At 39.3% G+C, this 25,249-nt stretch overlaps 1 protein-coding gene across 1 annotated transcript in view; it reads right to left on the reverse strand.

Moving 5' to 3' along the window:
• SLC26A5 (solute carrier family 26 member 5) overlaps positions 1–19,111 on the reverse strand; it is a 63,558-nt gene extending 44,447 nt beyond the window's left edge. The window contains exons 1-6 of the mRNA XM_060195710.1: positions 18,906–19,111; positions 13,619–13,758; positions 8,368–8,478; positions 6,670–6,836; positions 5,862–6,026; positions 1,748–1,900 (exon numbers count right to left, since the gene is read on the reverse strand). Coding sequence (XP_060051693.1) covers positions 1,748–1,900; positions 5,862–6,026; positions 6,670–6,836; positions 8,368–8,478; positions 13,619–13,758; positions 18,906–19,057 — 888 coding nt within the window. The 5' untranslated portion in view covers positions 19,058–19,111. The remainder of the gene's footprint in view (positions 1–1,747; positions 1,901–5,861; positions 6,027–6,669; positions 6,837–8,367; positions 8,479–13,618; positions 13,759–18,905) is intronic.
• Between the last annotated feature and the right edge of the window lie 6,138 nt (positions 19,112–25,249).

The raw sequence follows: 25,249 nt of genomic DNA on the forward strand, positions 1-25,249 counted from the left end.
AAAAATTAGGTGTACTATAATTATACTGATACAAATAACAAAGAACCAGCTTTCTGAGAAATACAAATGACAATTTGTTTTTAAAGACCTCATTTTATTTTCTCTTAAAAGATATGTATTTATTTATTTGTTTGTTTGAAAGAGACAACCAGATCATGACTCTGGCACAGTCTATGCTGGAGATCGAACTTATGAGTCTATACCTGAGAGTCTATTGACTTATCCATTGTACCACATCCCAGGCAACATAAAGAAGTTTTTAAAGAGTATCTAAAAATGAATAGAACTAGCAGTACAAGCCAGGAAAGGCAATTTTTCATCCTTTATTTCATATTTAGCACTTGCATGTCTTGCATGGCAAAGGAGCAGAAAGCCTCTTGCTATACTTCAAGAAGAAACAGGAACCTAGTGAGAGGGCAGGTTTTGGAACTGCTAGAAAGTCCTGACCAAGCACAGACAAGATCACAGCAAAGAAAAGGACCAAAGGGATTTTTTTTTTCTTATGAGTTATACCAGCCAGTTCTCTCTTTTCCCTTCTTCCTTCCCTTCTTTCCTTCTTCCCTCCCTCTGTCCTTCCTTCCTTTTTACCTTCCATTTTTTCTTCCCCTTTTTTCTCCCTTCTCTTTCCCTTTCTATCTTTCTTTCCTTCTTCTTTTTTTTTTTTTTTCATGACTAGTACTTTCACTGTGTTTGGATCAGATACCTTGACTTTTTATTTCTTGTCCTAATGTTCCCAAACCATGCAGTCACCTCAGGTACCAATGGGAACTCGCCAGGACATTGTGGGACATAATTTTGAAGGGACATAATTTTGTACAGTGAGGGACTCTACAAAAATCCTAGTTTGAAGTAGTTTATAGCTTCAACACTGCTTATGCTGGGAAGGAATATCTTTGTAAAGCTAGGTGGTCAAAGTGGCTTTGCAAAGTGGCTGCTGCGATAATAACAGGTACTAAGCAAAAACAAGGGTGAACAAGAAATGAGGGTAGCAGCTTCACTTGATTCCAAGGGTTGAGGAGTTAGTTTTGAAATGCTAAGCAGCCACTTAACACCCCATTAATAATACTTGTGGTCATATAAAAATATAATATCTTTTCATCTCAATTTATGTGCATTATTAAAAAAACAATTTCTAGATGGTTAGACACACTTAATACATATATGTATTAAGTTGTTTGGACTTAATTAACGAGTGGAATGTTTAGTTTTTTTCTTTTAGCTTGAGTGCCAAAAACCAAGAAATTTGTGAACACTTGTCATTTTTACCTTTTGAAAAGGAAAATAGTTTAATTTTTTCAGGTGATTGAAATATGTATGCATTATAAAACAATTAGAGAATGGACAATATTTGGCTTATTTTTAGTATGAAGGAGGGAGACAGGCACAGAAAATGAGAGGGAAAGAAACCACAGCACTAAAGCTTATTTCAATATGGTAGAGGCTGGGCTTGAACCTGGGCCACACACATGGCAAAGCAATGTATGATCCAAGTGAGCTACTTGGATGTATCAGTACAACAAAAATTTTGAGGAAGAAAACTTTTCCACATATAGGGAGTGTCTTTACCTATATTAAAAAAATCCAGTTGTAAAATAATCAATACTTTTTTTCTGATCTTGTTAGTGTATTTGTAAAAGCCCCCCTTGACAAGGTACAATATTCTCTTGGGCAGAATGAGAGATAAAAATTCTAACTCTATTCCTCCCCTGGAAGATACTTAGGTGTAGGCAGGAGAAAGTTGACTTACCGCAAAGAACTCTAAAGGAATGGGTGCTGGTAATTTCTCTTTAAATCTCTCATTAAACTCCTTGCCACCCAACAGCAAACCAAAAACCATCAGCCCGACGCCTAGGGAACACACGTTGAGGTTTTTAACATTCTGCAACACAGCAACTGTACTCTGTAACACAGTGAACACTGGATGTTTATATCAAGAAATATCTTCTGAGTAAATGGAGACTCTCTACTGAACTAATTCAAACCAGCAGTTATTGGCTATTACAAGCTGAGTTTTTAATTTATTTATAAAAAGGAGAGAGAAGGGGGAAAAGAGAGCCAGAACATTACCCTGGCAAATACAGTGCCTGGGAATTCAGCCTAGGACCTCATGCTTGAGAGTTCAACACTTTCTACTCTGTGCTACCTCCTTGGCTGCCATTATTGGATATTTCTATTATATCCAATAAAAGTTCTTAGACTGAGACACTTGCAGCACTGCTTCACCACTTGCAAAGCTTTCTCCTTGCAGGTGGGGACCCCAGACAATACCTTTAATCCAGCTGCATGTTAGCTGTTGTGCTCAGGCAAATCTCCTTGCAGGTGGGGACCCCAGACAATACCTTTAATCCAGCTGCATGTTAGCTGTTGTGCTCAGGCAAATCTCCTTGCAGGTGGGGACCCCAGACAATACCTTTAATCCAGCTGCATGTTAGCTGTTGGGCTCACGCAAAAATTAGTTTTCCAAAATGGAGACCCCCATATCTCATCTGCTCTATTCTTACCTTTAGGTTCCTGACTATTAAACAATTTGTTCTGCTTTATATCTTAATGCTTTTCAGCCACCAAGTTGCAGATGCTACCATGACACCAACCTGACTTCCCTGGACAGATGACCTCATCAAGTGTCCTGGAGCCCCACCTCCCCAGAGCCCTACCCCATTAGGGAAAGATAGAAATAGGCTGGGAGTATGGATAGACCTATCAACACCCATGTCCAGCGGAGAAACAATATAGAAGCCAGACCTTCCACCTTCTGCACCCGATAAAGAGCTTCGGTTCACACTCCCAGAGGGATAAAGAATAGAAAAGCTTCCAATGGGGAGTCCGGCAGTAGCGCAGTGGGTTAAGTGCACGTGGCGCAAAGTGCAAGGACCGGCCTAATGATCCCGGTTCGAGATCCCGGTTCGAGCCCCCGGCTCCCCAACTGCAGGGGAGTCACTTTACAAGTGGTGAAGCAGGTCTGCAGGTGTCTATCTTTCTCTCCCCCTTCTGTTTTCCCCTCCTCTCTCCATTTCTCTCTGTCCTATCCAACAACAGACATTAATCATAACTACAACAATAAAGCAAGGGCAATAAAACTGAATAAATAATAAATAAATATTAAAAAAAAGAGAAAAGCTTCCAATGGAAGGCATGGGGTGTGGAACTCTGGTGGTGGGAACTGTATGGAACTGCACTCCTCTTATCCTTTATTGGTTTATTAATCAATAAAAAAAGTTCTCAGACTAAAATCACTCTCTTTGTGTATTCACCAATTAGGAAGTGTTTATTTACTTTTTTTTTTTTCCTCCTCCAGGGTTATTGCTGGGCTCGGTGCCTGCACCATGAATCCACCGCTCCTGGAGGCCATTCCCCCCCCCCCCCTTTGTTGCCCTTGTTGTAGCTTCCTTGTGGTTATTATTATTGCCCTTGTTGACGCAATTCGTTGTTGGATAGGACAGAGAGAAATGGAGAGAGGAGGGGAAGACAGAGAAGGGGAGAGAAAGATAGACACCTGCAGACCTGCTTCACCGCCTGTGAAGCGACTCCCCTGCAGGTGGGGAACCGGGGGCTCGAACCGGGATCCTTACGCCAGTCCCTGCGCTTTGCGCCACACGCGCTTAACCCACTGCACGACCGCCCGACCCCCGTTTATTTACTTTTAAAAAGATTTTATTTCTTTATTCATGAAGATAGAAGGAGAGAGCGATAGAACCAGACATCACTCTGGTACATGTACTGCCGGTGATTGAACTCTGGACCTTGTGCTTGAGAATCCAATGCTTTATCCACTGCGCCACCTCCCAGACCACAGGAAGTGTTTTAAATAGCTCACAGATTTTTTTTATAGATTTTATTTATTTTTATTGTTATTAATGCCGTTGTTGTTGTAAAGAACAGAGAGAAATGGAGAGAGGAGGAGAAGACAGAGAGGGGGAGAGAAAGATAGACACCTGCAGACCTGTTTCACTGCCTGTGAAGTGACTCTCCTGCAGGTGGGGAGCGGGGGCTCGAACCGTGATCCTTATGCCAGTCCTTGCACTTTGCGCCACATGCACTTAACCCGCTGTGCTACCGCCCAACTCCCTAATAGCTCACAGATTTTATAGATTTTTAAAAAAATTATTTTGGATAGAGACAGAGAGAAATTGAGAGGGGGGAAATAGGAAGAGAGACACCTGCAGCACTGCTTCAACACTCATGAAGCTTTCCACCTGTAAGTAGGGGCTGGGACTTGAACCTGAGTCCTTGCAAACTGTAATCTGTGTGCTTAGTCAGATAAACCAGCACATAACCCCCACAACTTTATAGTCAATTTTTTTCTTTATTTGTTTATTGGATAGAGACAGACAGAAATTGAGAGGGAAGGGGGTAATAGAGAGGGAGAGAGACAGAGAGACACCTGCAGCCCTGCTTCACCACTTGCAAAGCTTTCCCCCTTCCGGTGGAGACCGGGGGCTCAAACCCGGGTCCTTGCACATTGTAGCATGTGCACTCATCCTGGTGTGCCACCACCTGGCCCCTAGTCTTAATTTTTTAAGTTAATGTCTCAATATAGCATTACAAAATTCAGGAAAGAAACTCTTGAGTCCTGAACATTAGGGGTGACCTAAGTCCTGAACATAAGGACTGACCTAAGTATAACAATCCCAAGGTAAAAAAGGAAGTCACTATTAGTAGATGAATGAAGAATCAGGTGGATTTTGAAGGTAACAGAGTGCTGAAGTTTGGAAGGAAGCCCAGAGATTAGAGAAGGAAGTCACTTAGTTTTCTCTTCATGTTCAGCCTCAGTACCCCAAATATAGTTAGTGCTCACCTGGAACATAGGATGTTTAGAGCATACTAAGGTGTGTTTGTTCTATTTACTTTGTGAATTGGGCACAAGGGTTTACATATATTTTATTAGATTAATTTGGTTAATTGCATTAATTAATCTCATAGATTTTTTATTTTGCTTGTTTGAATAAGCAGCTTTTATTAAAAAAAAGATTTCTTAGTTAAGGGGAGAGAGAGAGAAAGAAAGAGAGAAAGAGAGAGAGGGAAAGAGAAGAGAACGAACAGTGAATCATAACACCACTCTGGCACATGTGATACCAGGGATTGAATTTGGTATCTCATGCTTGAGAGTCCAAAACTCTAGCGTCTATGTCACCTTCTGGAGTTTTTAAAAGAGCAATGCTATTCTGCAATATTCTTAAATTATTTGTTAGTCCCCCAAAAGAGACATAATTTGGTTTCAATAAAAAAGCTATCTGTTCTGCAAATTAGTGTGAAGACACAGTCATTACATAAGGAACTGGGGCCCAGAATAGCTCACTTGGTAGAGCACACACTTTACCATGCAGGAGGATATGAGTACCACATATGCATACCATGCCTCTCAGCTGCTATGCTGACTGACACATTCTTTGCTCTCCCCTCCCTCTTTTCCCCTCTATCTTAAATTAAAGGAGAGAGAGAGGACCTAGTGGGGGTTGTATTGTTATATGGAAAACTGGGAAATGTTATGCATGTACAAACTATTGTATTTTGTAGAACATTAATTCCCCAATAAAAAATTTAAAAAAATTAAAGGGGAGAGAGAGAGAGAGAGAGAAGAAGAAGGTCTGCGGAGAGAAGTGAAATTGTGCTGATTAACCAAAATAAATAAATAAATGGAAAAAAAATCCCTTGGGAGGTGGGCAATATCACCCGCTAAATAAAATGCAACTTAAGGTTTGATTTCCCATGTTAGTCTTCCCTGAAAAGTTTTAGAATAAAGAATCTTTTCCATCTTACTGAAATTCTTAGGGTGGGGGAGAGTGTACTTTGCTGATCAGAGATACAGAAGAGAAGGGGGGTGGATAAGGAAGAAAAAAACCGATGTGAAGTCGCTTACTTACATATACCACTGAAAAGATCCCACTGTAACGCTTTGTTTTAACTCCAAACAGGTATTTTAACATGGAGGTGAAGACATGCACAGCTGCCGCAGTGGTAAATCCACGGACCAGGGGTTCTGTGAGATATATGGCCACAAACCCAAACCTACAGACACCTAGGCAAAACTATTTTTTTAATGACAAAGAAACAAATAAATCACATGATAGACTGGGAAGTTATAGCCAACAGAAAACATACAAAAATTACTAAGGGATAACTTTCTTGTTCTTTTTTCTTTTAACCAGAGCACTGCTCAGCTCTGGCTTATGGTGGTGCTAGGGACAGAGCCTGAGACTTTGGAGCAACAGGCATGAATGTCTTTTTTTTCTTTAACATAATTATTATACTGTTTCTCTTGCCCTGAAATCACTTTCTAACATCACCAACTTGTACCTATAGCATTAGCTAACAACCCACACAGAAAACAACGGGAGGTGTGGAATGGCCCATGCTCCAGAGAGCATACCTATACCATTTTTGTCCTAAGGAGCTGAGGATACATTTAGTCACATCACTTCCTGTTCCAACCAGATAAGAGGTGCTCTCTTCTCATTAATAACCAACACTGCTTCAGGCATTTCTTGCTTTGAGGCTCTCCCAAGTACTCAAATGGAGTTTGCTAGTTCCTAATAAGTGTTTATGAGAGTAAGGGATGCAGGTGGAGTAGTGTTCCTGGGTGCGATGAACCTGAGCTGACTAGACAGAATGTTTAAGAGATATCTGTTAAATAAACAAGTGAGAATCTAATTCCTCATATGCAAGCCTTACCTGAATGATTCCTGAAAGCAAGGTCACAGACATGGCGACTTTCACTCTTAAGGCATCTCTTGCTTCTGTACCATTGGTTGCATTTACTCCCCCTGGAATGACTATATCATCTGGTACTAATCGGACAGCTACACCACCAATCATCAGGCTAATAACAGCAAACGGACCTGAAATAATGAAGTACTAGTCAAGGAAACCACTTTCAGTGCATGTGATGTTGTTGCCAGTATGCCAAGAGACATGTGTGTGAGGTCAATAAATCATCAATGAATCAAAATTGCATTATTCTCAAGCATTTTGTTCCTGGTTTATATGTAAGCTGCACATGTATAGATTGTATTGTCAGAAAATAATAATGATGATATCCTCTAGCCCACACACTATTCTAGACCCTTGACATTTCCCAAGTAAGATGTACTCTAATTCTTCTTTCCTTGAATCTAGGTGATTTTGTATAGGTTAGTAACTGTGTGACTTCTGAGATTAGGTTACAAGGGTGGTGCAGCAAATACCAGAGAGCTAGATCCACCATCTGAGAGCAAAGCTCCAATAAGGACCACCGGGATAACTCTTTGGATGTGAACTGAGAGGGTGAGAGGGAGGAAGAGATGTGAGGAGAGAGCTTCATTGACTCAGTCTTCTTAATATTCTCCCAACTAGATTCTCTACTGCATGAGAGACCCCTTGGATCGACCTTCTCGTGGTGCATCCCGTGAGTACCCATTTATTGGGGAAACTGACAATCCTTCCTAGCCGACTGAATCCACATGGATCCGAGTCACTTTCAAAGCCAGCAACAAGCAGACATCAGGCTCAACCTGACGCTGTTGACTGGCTACGGAAGAAGGGCAAACGCTAGAAGAAGAAGAAGAGACCCCTTGCCAGAACTGGTCAGTTAAGCTCTCCCCAAATCCAGACCCACAGGAACTGTTAGAGACAATAAATAAAACGATGGAATTTTTAATCTGCTAAAGTTGGAGGGGGGAGATATTTGTTACTAGTGATAGCTGAAATTTTGTCTTTATTTATTTATTGGATAGAGATAGCCAGAAATAAAGAGAAAGAGGGAGACAAGGAATGAAACAGAGAGACACCTGCAGCCCTGCTTCACCACTGTGAAGCTTTCCCCCTGCAGGTGGGGAGTGGGGGCTTGAACCCAGGTCCTTGAGCACTGTAACATGAGCTTTCAGCCAGGTGAACCACCACCCGGCCCCGATAGCTGAAATATTATTGCATGTGTGATAATAGGTGATAATCTCACTCAGCACTGGTACCTTCTGAGTTTCTTCAACTTCAAGGGAAGTATTATATTATTATTATTAAACTTGGTCTTAAACTTGGGTTGAGCACATGACAAAGTAGACCAAATCCAAGTGAACTATTTTGCTGTCCTTCATTATTATTTTTAAAATTGATATTGTTGAGGAAAGGTTACACAAAACTCTTGTCTCAGGGATGTAATTTTTCAACACCCTCAAAATATATATCAGCACACATTACCCACTACTAAAGTCCCATTTCCCTTTACTGTGGGTCACTAACCCCCCCCCCCAAATCCCCTTTCTTCCTTCATCTACCCCTTTAGTACCCTTAGATAAGCAGATGTTATTAGAACAACAATGTGCTATTTCCTTGGCACAGTAAAAAGCTTTGAAATCTAAAAGGAATAGTACTAAAATACCAAGTATAAGGTTTTACCTATGGATATGTGTCTGGAGGTTCCAAAAAAACAATACATAATAACAGGGTAAAATGAAGAGTAGAGGCCAAACACTGGAGGCACAGCTGCCAACATTGCGAAGGCTAAACCTGTAGAAGTAAAAATAACAGAAAGATAAATAGGTCATTAGAAAACAGAAGTTTCTGGATATTTTCGGTTGGATTTTTATCTCTGATGGATAAGTGAAAAACATATTAGTTCAAACAGAATATTTTTCCCCCCAGAGTACTGCTCATTTCTGGTGGGAGATTGAACCTGGGACTTTGGAGCCTCAGGTATAAAAGTCTTTTGCATAACCATTATGCTTTCTCCTCTACCCTAAACTTATTAGTCCTTCTATTATCATCCTCTTTGTAGCTCTACATTTTATGTTGAGAAGTTCCAGTCTAAATTGATAAAGCAGAAGGTCTTACTTGATGTGTGCAGTGGTGGATACCCAGTTATCCACTGGGAAAAGTTGACACCTTCACCCCAAAAACAAAAGTGGAGAAAGGATATGGAGGGGCCAGGCAGTGGCGCACCTGGTTAAACACACACATTATAGCATTAGAGTGCACAGGGTTTAAGCCCCTCATCCCCACCTCCAGGGAGAAAGCTTCATGAGTGGTGAAGCAAGGCTATAAGTCTCTCTCTCTCTTTTAATATTTATTTACTTACTTATTTATGTATTTATTTATTTTACCAAAGCATTGCTCAGCTCTGGCTTATGGTGGTGTGGGGGACTGAACCTGGGACTTTGGAGCCTCAGGCAGAAGAGGCTCTTTGCGGGAGCCGGGTGGCGGCACAGCGGGTTAAGCGCACGTGGCGCAAAGCGCAGGGACCAGCATAAGGATCCAGGTTCAAGCTCTTGGCTCCCCACCTGCAGGGGAGTCGCTTCACAGGTGGTGAAGCAGTTCTGCAGGTGTCTATCTTTCTCTCCCCCACACTGTCTTCCCCTCCTCTCTCCATTTCTCTCTGCCCTATCCAACAACAATGACAGCAATAAAAACAATAACAACGACAATAAACAAGGGCAACAAAAGCGGAAAAAATATTAGAAAAATAAATAAATAAAAGAGGCTCTTTGCATAACCATCATGCTACCTACCCCTGGCCTCTCTTTCTCTCTCTATCTTCCCCTCCCCTCTCAATTTCTTTTTGTTTCTATCTAATAATAAAAAATAATAAATACATAAATAAAACTTAAAAAGAGAGAGGATATGGATAGTATATTTACCAAAGAGGAGAACCAAAAGGCTGACAAACATGAAAATGCTCAAAGTCACTGATTATCAGAGGGATGCAAAATAAAGATAACAACAAGATACCAATTCACTCCTATGAGAATGTAATACATCAGAAAGAACAGTTAACAACAAATGTTGAAGAGGTTAAGGGTAAAAGAGTCCTTTTGCACTGCTGGTGTGAATGTAAATCGGTTCAACCCCTGTGGAGAGTAAGTAGCCTGTGGAACTCTCAGAATGTTAGAAATGGACCTACTTTATGACCATTGCTCTCCTGTTCTAAGGAAACAAACACACTTATCCAAAGAGATACATGTATACCTATATTCATAGCAGTACAACTTGTAATAGCTCAAACTTAGAAGTAACCTAGGTGTCCAACAACTGATGAGTAGCTAAGAAAGTTGTGAGATATATATATATATATATATATATATATATATATATATATATATATATATATGTATTACTACGTAGCTATTAAGAATGATGAAGTTACCTTCTTCACTTCATCATGGATGGAGCTTGAAGAAACCATGTAAAGTGAGATAAGCCAGAAAGAGAAGGATAAATATGGGATAATCTCCCTCTTAGGCAGAATTTAAGGAACAAGAACAGAAAGGAGAAACACGAAGTAAAACTTGGACTGGTTTGGTGTACAACACCAAAACAAACGGCTCTAGGGAAGGAGGGCAGGGAGAGGGCTAGGGGTGGAGTGCAGTGAAGAAAGGGAGGCTTTCAAGTTCCAGTGCATCATGACGGAAAGAGACCAAAGTTGGGGGTGAGACTGTTCTGCAAACACCTGTCATGGTGAGATGCGAAATTTTATCCATGAGTCAACAATTGTACTGTAAATCATTAAACCCCCAATAAAATGAGAGAGAGAGAGAGAGAGAAAGAGAAAGAAAGAGAATTGCAACACTGCTTATGGAGCTTTTCCCCTGCAGGGGACAAGAAGCTTGAGCCTGGGTCCTTGTATACTGTGACGTGCATACATCCATGTGCACTACCATGCAGACTCCCTTCATAATGGTTTTCAACTAAGTGATTCAGTCCTCCAGGGGATATTTGCCAACATCTGGAGACATGTTGGGATTACCAGTTACATGATGTAGAAGCCAAGGATGCTGACCTCTACTCTTTATTGATCCTCTCCAGAAGCATCCTCCCTTGGGGAGGGTGTACATCTCTCACTCTGATGGCTCCTGTGATTGGTGAATTCTTACTTACAACACATAGGACAGGCCCCTAGTACCCAAGGCAAATACGATGCATGTTTCCAGGTTGAGGAACCATGTCCCAAATAAAACAGACACTTCGCTACTTCTTAGCATTACGTTAGATATAAACTTCTGACTTGACATTATGTCTGCTTTCAGCTCTCCCATAGTTGTATTATAGCCATATGATTTCTTTTTATGATTTGAGAAAGCTTTGAGATCTATTTATCCCTGGCATTCTGATAGTTTATTATTGGTGTCTTGCTTTATATTACTTGTTACTTTTTCTGCCAGGCTCTTGGTTATTCTCAGTTTGAATTGATGCCTCTATTTCTCAGACACTAAGTCATTCTTTTTGTTTTTCTTTTTATTGGGGAAAGGGATTAATATTTTTTACTTTATTTTTTTACTACACATATATACATATTCTTTATGGGAAGATTAATGGTTTACAGTCAACAGTAAAATACAGTAGTTAGTACATGTGTAACATTTCTCAGTTTTCCACATAACAGTGCAACCCCCTCTAGGTCCTCCTCTGCCATCATGTGGGGATTAATACTTTACACTAAGTACTCTTGTTGGCACATGAGTGAAATTTCTCATTTTACCAGGATAGGTATCTATCTGCAGAAAACTCTCATTCCCAGCGTTGGTACTTTATTTATTTATTGCCTCCAAGGTTACTGCTGGGGCTCAGTGCCTGCACTATGAATCCATTGTGCCTGGAAAGCTATTTTTTCCCTTCTGTTGCCCTTGTTGTTTTTTTGTTGTTGTTATTATTGTTGTTATTGCTGTAGTCATTGTTGGATAGGACAGAGATAAATAGAGAGAAGAGGGGAAAACAGAGAGGAGGAAAGAAAGATAGACACCCACAGGCCTGCTTCACCACCTGTGAAGTGACTCCCCTTGCAGGTGGGGAGTTGGGGCTTGAACCAGGATCCTTAAGCCCATCCTTGCACTTTGCTTCACTTGCGCTTATCCCACTGTGCTACCACTCGGCCCTCCAGCCTTGGTACTTCTACCATCATGCACCAAGACCTGAAAGCTTTCCACCCCCAACCTCTCCAGAATCCTTTGCTTTGGTGGAATAAGAGAGGGCATCATTCCTGACCATTCCTTTTTCCTCACTGCCCGAGTTATACAAGTCATCAGCCCAGACATCTTACAGAAATCCTTTATACACCTTTCTCATTTTCCCTTTTTAATTCAATAAACAGGCTTGCTGATTTTAACTATACAACAGAACACATATTATTTCAAGTCTTACCAGTTTTATAACTGCCACTCTAAAATCAAGATAGAAGAATAACAGGTGAAAAAATTTTATGGGATGACACATTAGTGAAAACCCAGACAGGAACACTCCTGGGGATTTCTTTGATGTATTAATTTATAGGAGTTAATTGCAGCCAGTCACTGCAGTCATTTCTGTAGATCTGTCAGACCAACTTGACTGTCAGGCTAATATCTGTTTCCAAGTTTCAGATTTTGAACTTCTATCCTTTCTCCTGCCTTTGCTGATGTTCTTTTTATTATCCTTGGAGTGCTGGTACCAAAATACTTGTGGAAGGCTTCCCTAAACCTGGCTTAAGGGCTTTGATTAATAGATTCATTAGATTTCATATAAGCTCACTTGAGTATTACAAGAATTGATTCTTAATAACAAGTTGATCAATTGGTTAATTATTTATTGGTATCATAATAATTTGTGAAAATTATAAAGGGAATAGATTTTTGGCGAGTTGACCTAAAAGTATTCAAGTTCTTAATCACCTTTTACCTAAGTGGAGTCACTGTCACCTCTAATTGGTTTCCTCACATTCATCTTGTCACCTCACCCAGCTACCAAATGAATTCCTCAGACAGTAATTTTAATAACATCTAACAAAAAGCCCCCATGAAAAGCACACTAGGAGATTTCATAGCATTCAGAATGAGAACCTTAAGTGATAACTGGGGCTTGGCAGACCTGCCCCCTCCCACCTTGCTTCCTATGTTCATAGCACGCTGACTTTCTGTAGTTCTTCAGACTAAGCCTTCAAACACCCAATTATTTTCCTGCTACATGTCTTTACACCTGCTATTCCTTCTGCCTGAAATGCATTTTCACTCACACTTTACTTGCCTACTATTTATCTTTCAGGTCACAACTCAAACCTCACTTTCTTAAAAGGTTTCTGAGACTTAATACTTCAGTAGGATTCCTATTATTATAGTGCTTGTATTTTTTCATACATATTTTAAACTGTATATGTACTATAATTTCTTCATGTCTCTCTATGATGGTTTAATTTCAGTTAGTTCCATGCAGGGAGATTCAGACAGATATTTTATCAATATGCATTAATAGATGAATAAATTGAGTATTTTCTTAAATATATATAATTTTCTTAAATATATACAGCCACACAAATTCAGAGGACTCCAATAAATTATAGCAACTTGTTATTAAAATATGGGCTTATCAGGAAACTTAATAATGACAATCCAGCCTTAACAATGATAGTTTCATACTGAGGGACTGATGAGCAAGAGATTAAGGTGACGTCCACACACTTCCTAAATGCGCAGAGCTACAAAATAGCACCAAACGCATTCTACCATTAATATTTCTGGGGGCTTCAAATGGTAAGTTGTTTTTGAAGCATTCTTTTAGACAGGTAAAAGTTACCAGAATAATGTGATAAAATTCAACAGAAATTCAACAATTTTTTTCAGGAGATGTTAACAAGGACATAACAAAGAAAAAAAAAAAACAGGAGGGAGAAGTATACACTACTGACCTTGAGGAAGCTGAAGCACTCCTGTGCTTATGCCTGAGACCAAGTCACCCAACACATACTCCTTGAACTTGTATGCTGGCAGCCACTTAGTTATGGGCAGGAACATATAAATTATATTTCTTATTTTCTTAGGAGTACATCTGGGAGGACAAAGAAAGACATATAAAAATGAGGAATATTTATGTGGTACAAATACTGAAGCATTTTCTCTTCCTCATGTCTTGAAGCAATAAGGAAAAAAAATTGGTAATAAAGAATAACCTTTTCACTTTGCTGAGATCATAAATACGGAAAGCTACTTCTTGCAATTTTATTTATTTATTTTTATAATTTTAAAAAATTATCTCTATTTATTTATTGGATAGAACAGGTAGAAATCAAGAGAGAAGGGGATGATAGGGAGGGAGAGAGACAGAGAGACACTTGCAGCCCTGCTTCACCACTTGTGAAGCTTTCTCCCTGTAGGTGGGAACCAGGGGATCGAACCTGGGTCCTTGCACATTGTAACATGGCTCAACCAGGTGCACCACTACCTGGCCCCTAGCAATTTTATTTTTTATAGTTTTCCTTTTTAAAATTTTATTAGTGACTTAATATTGATTTAAAAAATAATAAGATAACAGGGGTATAATTCTATTCCTTTCCCACCACCAGAATTCTGTATCCCCATTCCTTCCATTGGCAGCTATAGTCGTTCTCCTAAGCTTGCAGATATGAGTTGACTATTATTTCTATAGCTATCTATATCTGTATCTGTATCTGTATCATCTGTATCTGTATCTATATCTGTATCTGTATCTGTATCTGTATCTGTATCTATATCTATATCTGTCTCCATTTCCCCCTATGGTACTGCCCTCACTTCCCTTTCAAGTCACACCCACACCTATTACTACTTCTGAATTTCCTTCCTAAATTTTCCTCTTCTCTTTCTGGAGAGAAGTTGGAGTTCAGAGCTCTCTGGTGATCTTCTCCTATCATTTCATCCTCTCTGGGAGTATGTATCAAAATTATTCTTTTAAAAAATCTATTTATTATTGAGTAGAGAGAGTGAAAGAGACAAAGAGACACCTGCAGCCTTGCTTCTCTATTCTTGAAGCTTTCCCTCTGCAGGTAGGGCCCAGGGTCCTGAACTCGGGTCCTTGCACTGCCTTTTTTTCCATAGATAATTTGATTTTGATGGAAATATCTGAATTGGTTCTATAATAATGCTCTAGAAATTATCATGGATTAAAATAAAATCGTGGCCCCAGATGGTTTCACTCATTATAAAGAATTGAATCAGAAGAACTCACAAAAAACAAGTAACCAAATTACATCTAAGACTTTGTGAGAACTATGGTGTTTATTGTGGAGGTGTGTAAAGGAAGGCACAGAACTTTGGTGGTGGATGTAATGGGAGCTATATTCCTATAATTTTATAATCTCATAAATTATTATTTAATCAGTAATACAAAAGAGAAAAAGTACATTAAAAATAAACAAGATATCCTAATATCTATCTATCTATCTATCTATCTATCTATCTATCTATCTATCATGAGGTAGAGGTGAAGAGAGAGGGAGAGTGTAAAGTACTGCTCCAACATGGAGTTTTCTTTATTTCATCTTTGTTATTCTCTCATGTGGTATGAGGTATTGAACCCTGGGCTTCACACATGCAAGACAGTTTATGATTGAGCTTCATCTCTGGCCCTAAAAGCTATTTAAGACAATAGTTGAAATCCTTAAATTATCTTTGTGAGTTGGCATAAAAGTAAAACAGGAGAAATATTTACTAATTGAGTTAATTTTTTATTTCTTTTTTTTCTTTTCTTTTTATTTTCCCTTTTGTTGCCCTTTTTTTTAATTGTTGTTGTAGTTATCATTGTTGTAGTTACTGATGTCGTCATTGTTAGATAGGACAGAGAGAAATCGAGAGAGGAGGGGAAGACAGAGAGGGGGAGCAAAAGATAGACACCTGCAGACCTGCTTCACCGCTTGTGAAGCGACTCCCCTGCAGGTGGGGAGCAGGGGGCTCAAACCAGGATCCTTATGCTGGCCCTTGCGCTTGGCTCCATGTGCGCTTAACCCACTGAGCTACCGCCTGACTTCCTTGAGTTAATTTTCTAAAAGATTTTATTTATTTATTCATGAGAAAGATAGGAGGAGAGAGAGAACCAGACATCACTCTGGTACATGTGCTGCTGGAAATTGAACTCAGGACCTCATGAATGAGAGTCCAGTGCTTTATTGACTGCACAACTTCCCAGACCACATGAAGTTCATTTTTAAACGTGCAATGAAGAATCAGTGTATTTTCATTCAGTTTTTTTCCTTTACAAAATAAAGGGCATTTATACAGGTAGTATAAGCTTTATTCACATGTGCTCAATTACTTAGGGTCTATTTCTAGGTAAATACAGTGCCCATGGCTCTGGTGTATAGGCTAAGTCTATGTCTTATTGTTTTGCTTAGGTAGAAAACTATACTGATGGAATAAATTTGGTGTATTGCACCAAAGTAAAAGACTCTGGGGTGCGTAGTGGGGAGGGTTCAGGTCCTGGAACCTAGTGGCAGAGGACCTAGTGGGAGTTGCATTGTTATGTGGAAAACTGGGAAATGTTATGCATGTATAAACTATTGTATTTATTGTCAAGTGTAAATATTAATCCCCCAATTAAAAAAAAAGCAAAAGAAAAAAAAAGAAAGCTATGCTGATAAAAGATTGATTTATCACACACATTACAGTGCCAAGGACCCAGGTTTAAGCCCCTGGTCCCCACCTGTGGGGGAAGCTTCATGAGTGGTGAAGTGGGCCTGCAAGTGTCTTTCTCTTTCCCTTTCTACTTCCTCCTCCTCTCTCAATTTCTCTCTTTCTCTACCGAATAAAATATAAATAACATTTTAAAATAAGATAATGAAATAAAAATTAAAAAATTATTGCTTTATAATTAACCCTTATATATGGCCTAAATAGCATTGATACATAGACTATGTTCTGGATCTTAGCCAGTTGTTTTGCTGGTCGTATCAATAATCAAAGATACTAATAGTTGCATTAATATAGTGCTTGTACAAGTCTTGGACTTTACATATATCAGCATCCCCAGTAACTCTGTAATGTATGTATTGTTATGATTCCCATTTTATAAAGCAAAAATAAAGCACATAGCTGGTAGGTGTTTGGAACTAGGCTTAAAATTCAAATAGTGTGACTCTAGCATATGAATTCAAAGCTTCTTCTGATGGTCATACTTGAGTCATAGGGTCACTGTGAAGCTGTTTAACAAACACAAAAGGTCTGGCCTCAAGGTCTCAGTAGGCAGCAGTTGGATAGTTTGGCTTTGGAGTTTAGAGGTAACCAATAAACACATATATTAGGTACACATGCATTACTAATATTTTCAGGCCTGCAATGTGACTGTGTCATGTCTCCAAGAATGAAGACTCATAGGCTTATTGACAGTTTTGACTGAAGACCTAGATTCAGGTTTTGCCAAATCAGGTAGAAGTTAAGGTTGGAAAAATAAGAGCAGTTGTTAGCAGTTAAAAACAAAACAAAAAACTATAATGTGTCCTTTCTGACTAAATGGATGGGACTGCCAGTGATTATGGCTGGTGAAGGAAGTAAAGAAGTGAAGGGCAATTATGGGCTAATTTTACTCACATGGAATATAGATAACTAAAATACATGAACTTAAAATATATATATACATACAGTCAACCCATACCTATGATGTTGGGAGAACTATGGTGGTTACCATTGCAGGGGTGGGACACAGAACTTTGGTTGTGGGAATTGTATGGAATTATATTCCTATTATCATATAATCTTTTTTTTTGTTTTATTTTTTTATTATTTTATTTATTTTTATTTATTTATTCCCTTTTGTTGCCCTTGTTGTTTTATTGTTGTAGTTATTATTGTTGTTCTCATTGTTGGATAGGACAGAGAGAAATGGAGAGAGGAGGGGAAGACAGAGAGGAGGAGAGAAAGATAGACACCTGCAGACCTGCTTCACCGCCTGTGAAGCGACTCCCCTGCAGGTAGGGAGCCGGGATTCGAACTGCGATCCTTATGCCGGTCCTTGTGCTTTACGCCACCTGCGCTTAACCCGCTGCGCTACAGCCCAACTCCCTATCATATAATCTTATAAATCATTAATAAAAATATAAAACCTTGGAGGCAAATATATATATGTATATATATATTTAAAAATAAAAGTGGTTGGAACATTGTAGAGAAACGAAGGGAAAAAGTTGGCTATTTTGAAGGTGGAAGGAGAATTTGAAAATAGTTAAAAAAATTTTTTTATTATATTTATTTATTGCATAGAGACAGCCAGAAATCGAGAGGGAAGGAGGTGATAGAGAGGAAAGTCAGACACCTGCAGCCCTGCTTCACCACTTGTGAAGCTTTCCCCTTGCAGGTGGGGGCTGGGAGCTCGAACCTGGGTCCGTGGGCACTGTAACATGTGCCGCTCAACCAGGTGCGCCACCACCTGCCCCGAAAATAGTTTTTTTTTTTTTTAGGACAGAGAGAAATGGAGAGGAGGGGAAGACAGAGAGGAGAAGAGAAAGATAGACACCTGCAAACCTGCTTCACCGCCTGTGAAGGGACTCCCCTGCAGGTGGGGAGCCGGGGTTCGAACCGGGATCCTTATGCCGGTCCTTGTGCTTCGCGCCACCTGCGCTTAACCCGCTGCGCTACAGCCCCACTCCCGAAAATAGTTGTTTTTATAAACCTTTACAAAGTTGTAAGTCACGCGGATGGGCGGTAGCACACCGGGTTAAGCGCACTTAGTACAAAGCGTAAGGACCTGTGCAAGGATCTGGGTGTGAGCCCTGGTTCTCCACTTGCAGGGGGGTCAGTTGCTTCACAAGTAGTGAAGCAGGCCTGCAGGTGTCTACATTTCTCTCCCCACTCCTCTATCTTCCCTTTATCTTTTCCCCCTACTTCCTCTCTCAATTTACTTCTGTCCTATCCAATAAAAAGTGGAAAAAATGGTCTCCAGGAGCAGTGGATTCATAGTGGCAGCAGAGCCCCATAACCCTGGAGGCAAAAGAAAAACAAACAAAAACGAAGATGTAAAGCACAGCAGGAATTTAATAAATTGGTGAAATACATGATGACAACTGTGAGTAATCAACTATCACTGACTGAACTGTGTGGACAGCTCTGCAAATCAGGAATGCTCACTCACAATTTGCTGTTTTTCTACTTCACCATATTTTCTTTATACATCTGTTCTTACTTTCCTGAGTGACAGAATAAAGGATATAGGACAGAGAATATACCACATACGTGAATGCTTGTTTCAGCTTATCTCCAATGGAATCTGAAACCTTGTCCTTTGTGTGCAGTCTTTCCTTGAGGACTGGGTGACTAAAAATGGGCCTTTCCACGTAGTACCTCTGGGTTGCTGCAATGATTTCATTTTCTTCAGCATGATCCATAGTATTCTGAAATTAGTCCATCAACAGCAGGAGACAAGCATTTCCAGAGTTTCACTAAGGGAGGAAAACACAATTTTATTTCAGATGCTGAAAATCCTACTGATAACTGTTCTCTAGCATCTTCTCCTGGTGTTATTCTAAGGTCTTCTGAGAACTTCATCTATAGATACTGCAAAGAACCTAACAGTATGCTTTGCATATGACAGGTACAGATGAAATGAAAAAGGAGACAGCAACACCTAGCTGAAGAGATCTATGTATACCTATGTTCACAGCACAACTTTCAATAACCCAAATTTGGAAGCAACTCACATGACCAATAACAGATGTGTAGTTAAGAAAGTTGCAGTGCTACATATACACAGTGGAATACTACTCTCTTAATCTCTTTTGACAGTAGCAGTATTATTGACAAGCCTTAATAATATTTAGAAGAAACACTGTATACAATTGATCAAGAGGTATACTGGCAAAAAAATTTCAACAACTAAAGGACAATTATTTTCTCTATGACAATCCTTACTAGAATCACCAAACAAGCAAATGCAGTTCTTCTTCTTCTAGCGTTTGCCAGCAAATGCAGTAAAAATCAAGAATAATGTAGACCCCACTAAAATCCTAGGTGTTACTTGTCACTTCCATCAGGAACATCATCTTAAGCCATCTTGTGGACCCTCCCAGGACCTTGCCCTTACCATAAAGCTGCTCCAGTCTCCAAAGGGAAGCTGGGGTATCCTGCCCTGTCACTTGAGGAAGACTGGTCCTGAAATGTGTGCAGACTGCAATGTTCCCATCTGTGACCAGGAGCTGCGAGCTCATATCAATAGGGACTCAGAGGTGACACAGGCTTTGGTGCTAAATATATATACATAGACACTAAATATATATCCACCTGGGTCAGGTGGGTGGAAGTAAATAATCTTATCTACAGATTTTTTTTTCAAGAATGAGAGCTACTCACTTTTTTTGGTGGGTAAATTTTATAATGTATAGTATGTTATAATCATAAACTGCAGTAAACATAATATGGTATATAACTTAATGAAATCACTGAAAAAATTGAAGATAAATCTGAAATAGAAAAACATAATTTAGGAGTGAATATGCTTTATTGAATTTGCCACTTTAATTAAGGTGCTGGGTCTCAGCCCTGTTCACACATTAGGATCACCTGGGTAGCTTTAAATAGCTACTGCTGATGCCTGATTCTGCTGCCAGGGATTCTGATTTAATTGGTCTGGGAAGCAGTCAAGAGTTCTCCAGGTGATGCTAGTGCACAGCCAAGGTTCAAAATCACTGACTTAGAGGATGATTATGCTAATATCCACACTCATTCAACCAATGAAACAATCAAAAGAAAAAGAAGACTGAATAGGTTGCAAATAAATTGTGTGCAATGCATATTACTGGATTTATGTATGTACATCTTTGAACTACATAGTAAGAAGTTCTACATGAGGGGAGATAAGAGTATAAGTTTATGCAGTAGCCTTTCATTTGAAGCTCCTAGGTTCAATCCCTGGCACCACTACAAGTCAGAGCTGAGGAGTACTCTGGTTAAAAAAAAGTTACAAGAGATGAAAATATCTAGTTATTTCAAAGTCTTATCTATAGTCTCACAACAAAAGTAAGAATATCCACCACACTTAATGAAAATATAGAATGCTCAGTTCATTTTGAATGTTTGATAGGCAATAAACAACTTTTGGATATGTATATTATTTAAAGCATTACATGTCTGAGGCATATTCATATATATATATATATATTTTATGTTTTTGTCTCAGCATTAGGTATCTTACATTTTTCTTTGCTAAATCTTGTGCCTGTAACTTTCCATAGATTAGAAAGACACAGAAAAAGAGGGGCTCTCAGATATTTTTGAGCTGGGATCTTCTATCAAGAATTTTTTGAGTTATTGTGTATAATCTCCTTGAGATATCTGTTTAAGTAATATAAAGAGATCTCAGTCTGGAAGGGAAAGGACTGTGGGGAAGAGCTGAAGCTAGGGAGGAGAAGAGAATGCTATAAGAAAGACTGTCCTTTTGGGGAACTTTTTTTTTTTTTTTAAATGTGACTATCCTAGAAATCTTGAGGTGAGGCTGTGATCAACTGGGTCTGGGCTCCTGCTGTGGGCCGTCACACACTGTGCCCGGGTGCCGGGCATTTCTCTGACAGATAGCTCACTTCCTCCTTGCCTCGGGTACTTGGGAGACCTGCTGAACATCGCTCAAGAATGAGTGTGTGTGTATTTATATGTGTATATTTTAGGATTTATTTGTTAATGAAAGGGGGAAAGATCCTTCAGACTAACAGCTTAGCTGTAGGTTTAATTTGATTAAAAAAATTTTTTTTTGTTAAATTAAATTTATTTTCCCTTTTGTTGCCTTTGTTTTTTATTGTTGTTGTAGTTGTTATTGTTGTTGTTATTGATGTCGTTGTTAGATAGGATAGAGAGAAATGGAGAGAGGAGGGGGAGAGAGAGATAGACACCTGCAGGCCTGCTTCACCACCTGTGAAGGGACTCCCCTGCAGGTGGGGATCCAGGGGCTCGAATCAGGATCCTTAGGCCGGCCCTTGTGCTTTGCGCCACCTGCACTTAACCTGCTGCGCTACCGCCCTACTCCCTAATTTGATTTTTAAAATTTTTTAAAAATTTTAAAAATTTATTTCTTTATTGGGGAATTAATGTTTTACATTCAACAGTAAATACAATGGTTTGTACATGCATAACATTCCCCAGTTTCCCATTTAACATTTAATTGGGGAACTTTTAATACTTATCAACAATGATTAAATAATTAAAGCCTTGAAGGCTATCAATAACCACTTTATCAAGAGAAGAGAGGGAAAGTAACCAAGAAACCACCATATGGAGATCAAATGACTAGACCCTTATCTGACAGATAAGTGTGCTGATTGAAGTTATAAATCACCAAGTCATAAAACTAACTGTAGGCTCCCAGACATTTGTTGACTAAATGCTTTACAATTGCATTTGAGTGGTAGGAGTTGAGGTTGCTGGAGTATTTAGCCTGATTCACTGTCCATCCTTTTCCTCTTTTATATTTATCCTTCTCCTTAAATTCCTCTGCCAGTGGATTTATTTATTTATTTATTTATTTGTCTGTTTGTTTTGCCAGTGGATTCTTAGATAATATCCAGAAAGGAAATACTGTATGGTAGGTTTTTATAAGGATTGTTTAGAGATCAGACCTGGCACTTAATAGCTAAATATGTTTTTGCAAGATACTTATTTCTTCATTTCCTGATCTGCTCAGAGAAGTTAGAAGGAGATCACATCAAATCGATGGGGTTTATAGTCAACAATATATATACACCTTTCCCATATTTGGGAGCTACTCTCTTCCCTGATCCAGCTTTCTGGTCCTTCTACCAGCCATGACATCATCTCCCCAGACAATAACTTAGATCCACCTGCAGATCAGATGTCAGGCTCAGGAAAACAAACAAACAAAAAAACTAGTATTGTCATGGGCTTTTTGGAATACAACTAAAATAGGCCTACTAACTACAAAACAGAGACTGTCCCCCCTCCCCAACTCTTCATATGAACTTTTCCAGCCTTTAGGTTCATGATTAGTCAACAATTTGTTTGGCTCTATGTTAACTCTTTTTTGAGTCACCAGGTTACAGATGCTAACATGATGCTAACTGGATTTCTCTGGGCAGACCCCACCAATGTGTCCTGGAGCCCCACTTCCCCAGAGCCCTACCCTACTTGGGAAAGAAAAAGAGAGGCAGGCTGGGAGTATGGATTGACCTGCCAATGCCCATGTCCAGTGGGGAAGCAATTACAGAAGCCAGACTTTCCATCTTCTGCACCCCATAATAACCCTGGGTCCATACTCCCAGAGGGATAAATCCAAATATGAAAGCTATGAAGGGAGGGGATGGGGTAGGGAGTTCTGGTGGTGGGAATTTGTGGAGTTGTACCCCAGTGTTTTTTTGTCAGTGTTTCCTTTTTATAAATAAAAATTAAAAAGTATAGAATCACATAGACTTCAGTTCCAATTCTGGTTCTGCTATTATTATAGGACATCTGTTGAGTTGTTTGACCTCTCAAAGAAGAATGAACACAAATTTTGACTTAAATTTGCTATCCCAGATAAATTATTACTTCTAAAAGTATCTTGGACTAGATAATAAATTATACTAGGGTAAAAATAAGACATGATGATAGCTCTATGAAGAATAAGAAAATATTTCTAGTTTTCTTTTTTATATTGCCTCCAGGGTTATCGCTGGAGCTCAGTGCCTGCAAAACAAGACCTGAACCATTTTATCCTCTCTTTTTTAGAGAGAGAAATTGAGAAGGAAAGCAAATGTGGAGGGGGGAACAAAAGAGAAAGACCTGCAGCTCTGATTCACTGCTTGTGAAAATTCCCCTTGCAGGTGGGGACTAGGGGCTTGAATCTTGGTCCTTTTGCATGGTAACATGCAATCTATACTAGGTGTGCCACTCACTACCAAGCCCCTAAGAAAATATTTATAATGCACCAGTCCTGGAGATTGGCTCATAGTAAGTGCTCAATAACTGCAATGACTATTACTATGGACAGGACATTGGACTTATAAATTCGGTCTCAGGTTGCTCATTTGTACATGGGGACAATGTTTTTCTTTTGTTTTTCTTTAATTGCTTATTTGAATCACTAATATACTCACATGGCTCAGTGGGTGTGCAGAAAGATTAGTCTCAATTCCATTCCAAGGCTGGAAGGCAACCGTGGTGTCAGTTTCCTATGTTTCCCAGAGATAGTATCTATACAGTTGCTATGAATATATACGCTGCACAAGAATGGAAGCACACCTGAACACTATTAACACCTTGCTACTACCATGTAATAATACATCTTGGTGATCTCTCTATAGATATAAGAACTTAAGAACTTACTCATTCTTAACAAAACAAAACAAAACAAAAAAACTATTTTATGAGAGTGAGTGAGGGAGAGACAGGGAAAGAGTGATGAAGAGAGACCCGAGCACTGTTCTGGCATATATAGTGCTGGGCATTGAACCCAGGGCCTCATGAATACATGCTTTTCATTCTACCTGCTGAGCTACCTTCCCAGCTGCCTCATTCTTTTTTTTAATATTTATTTATTTATTTATTCCCTTTTCGTTGCCCTTGTTGTTTTATTGTTGTAGTTATTACTGTTGTCGTCCTTGTTGGATAGGACAGAGAGAACTTGAGAGAGGAAGGGAAGACAGAGAAGGGAGAGAAAGATAGACACCTGCAGACCTGCTTCACAACTTGTGAAGCGACTCCTCTGGGGGGGGGGAGCTGGAACCAGGATCCTTACGTTGGTCCTTGTGCTTTGCACCATGTGCCTATGCTACCACCTGACTCCCTCATTCTTTTGTTTTATGAATAACTATAATATGGTGCTTACACGGATATTCTGTAATTCACTTAGCTAGTTTTAATAATGCTGCGTTGGAGATTAATGTAATAATTATAAAGCATTTGAATGAAGTATCCAAATCTATTATATATTTACCATTACCCTTTAAGTAAGCCTTATGTTTATTTAGTTTGCCAGCTCTATTTCTCAAGGTCTTATATGTTCATTCATTCATTCATTCATAATCTACAGAGTCCCTTCTTACATGTTTGGATGTAACATGTAATTTTGATTCCCTTAGAGACGAATAAGCTATGATAGATGGCCTCATGAAACTTTTAATTTAATGTCTTTGTAGCAATATATGTCCTTTCAAGAATTTCTTTTCATTCTTATAATGTGGTATCAGAGAATGAACCTATAGGGTCATGTAAAAACATGGTATCACTAAGCAGCTTCCATTCCATTCCATCCCATCCCATCCCATCCCATCCCATCCCATCCCATCCCATCCCATCCCATCCCATCCCATCCCATCCCATCCCATTCCATTCCATTCCATTCCTTTTCTTTCCTTTTCCCTTCCTATCCTCTCCCTCCCCTTTTCTTTTCTTCCATTTCTTTCTTTCTTTCTTTCTTTCTTTCTTTCTTTCTTTCTTTCTTTCTTTCTTTCCCTCTCTCCTTTCCTTTCTTTCTAGAAGGAGCAGTAAGGAGAAAGAGCAAAGAAAAGAAAGGAAAATGTAGAATGAGGAGAGACACCATAGCATGGCTTAACCATCCTTGGAATTCCTCTAGTGCTGTTCATGATATTCCCTCCTGA

This window comes from Erinaceus europaeus, chromosome 8, assembly GCF_950295315.1.
Source record: "Erinaceus europaeus chromosome 8, mEriEur2.1, whole genome shotgun sequence".
Classification (NCBI taxonomy): domain Eukaryota; kingdom Metazoa; phylum Chordata; class Mammalia; order Eulipotyphla; family Erinaceidae; genus Erinaceus; species Erinaceus europaeus.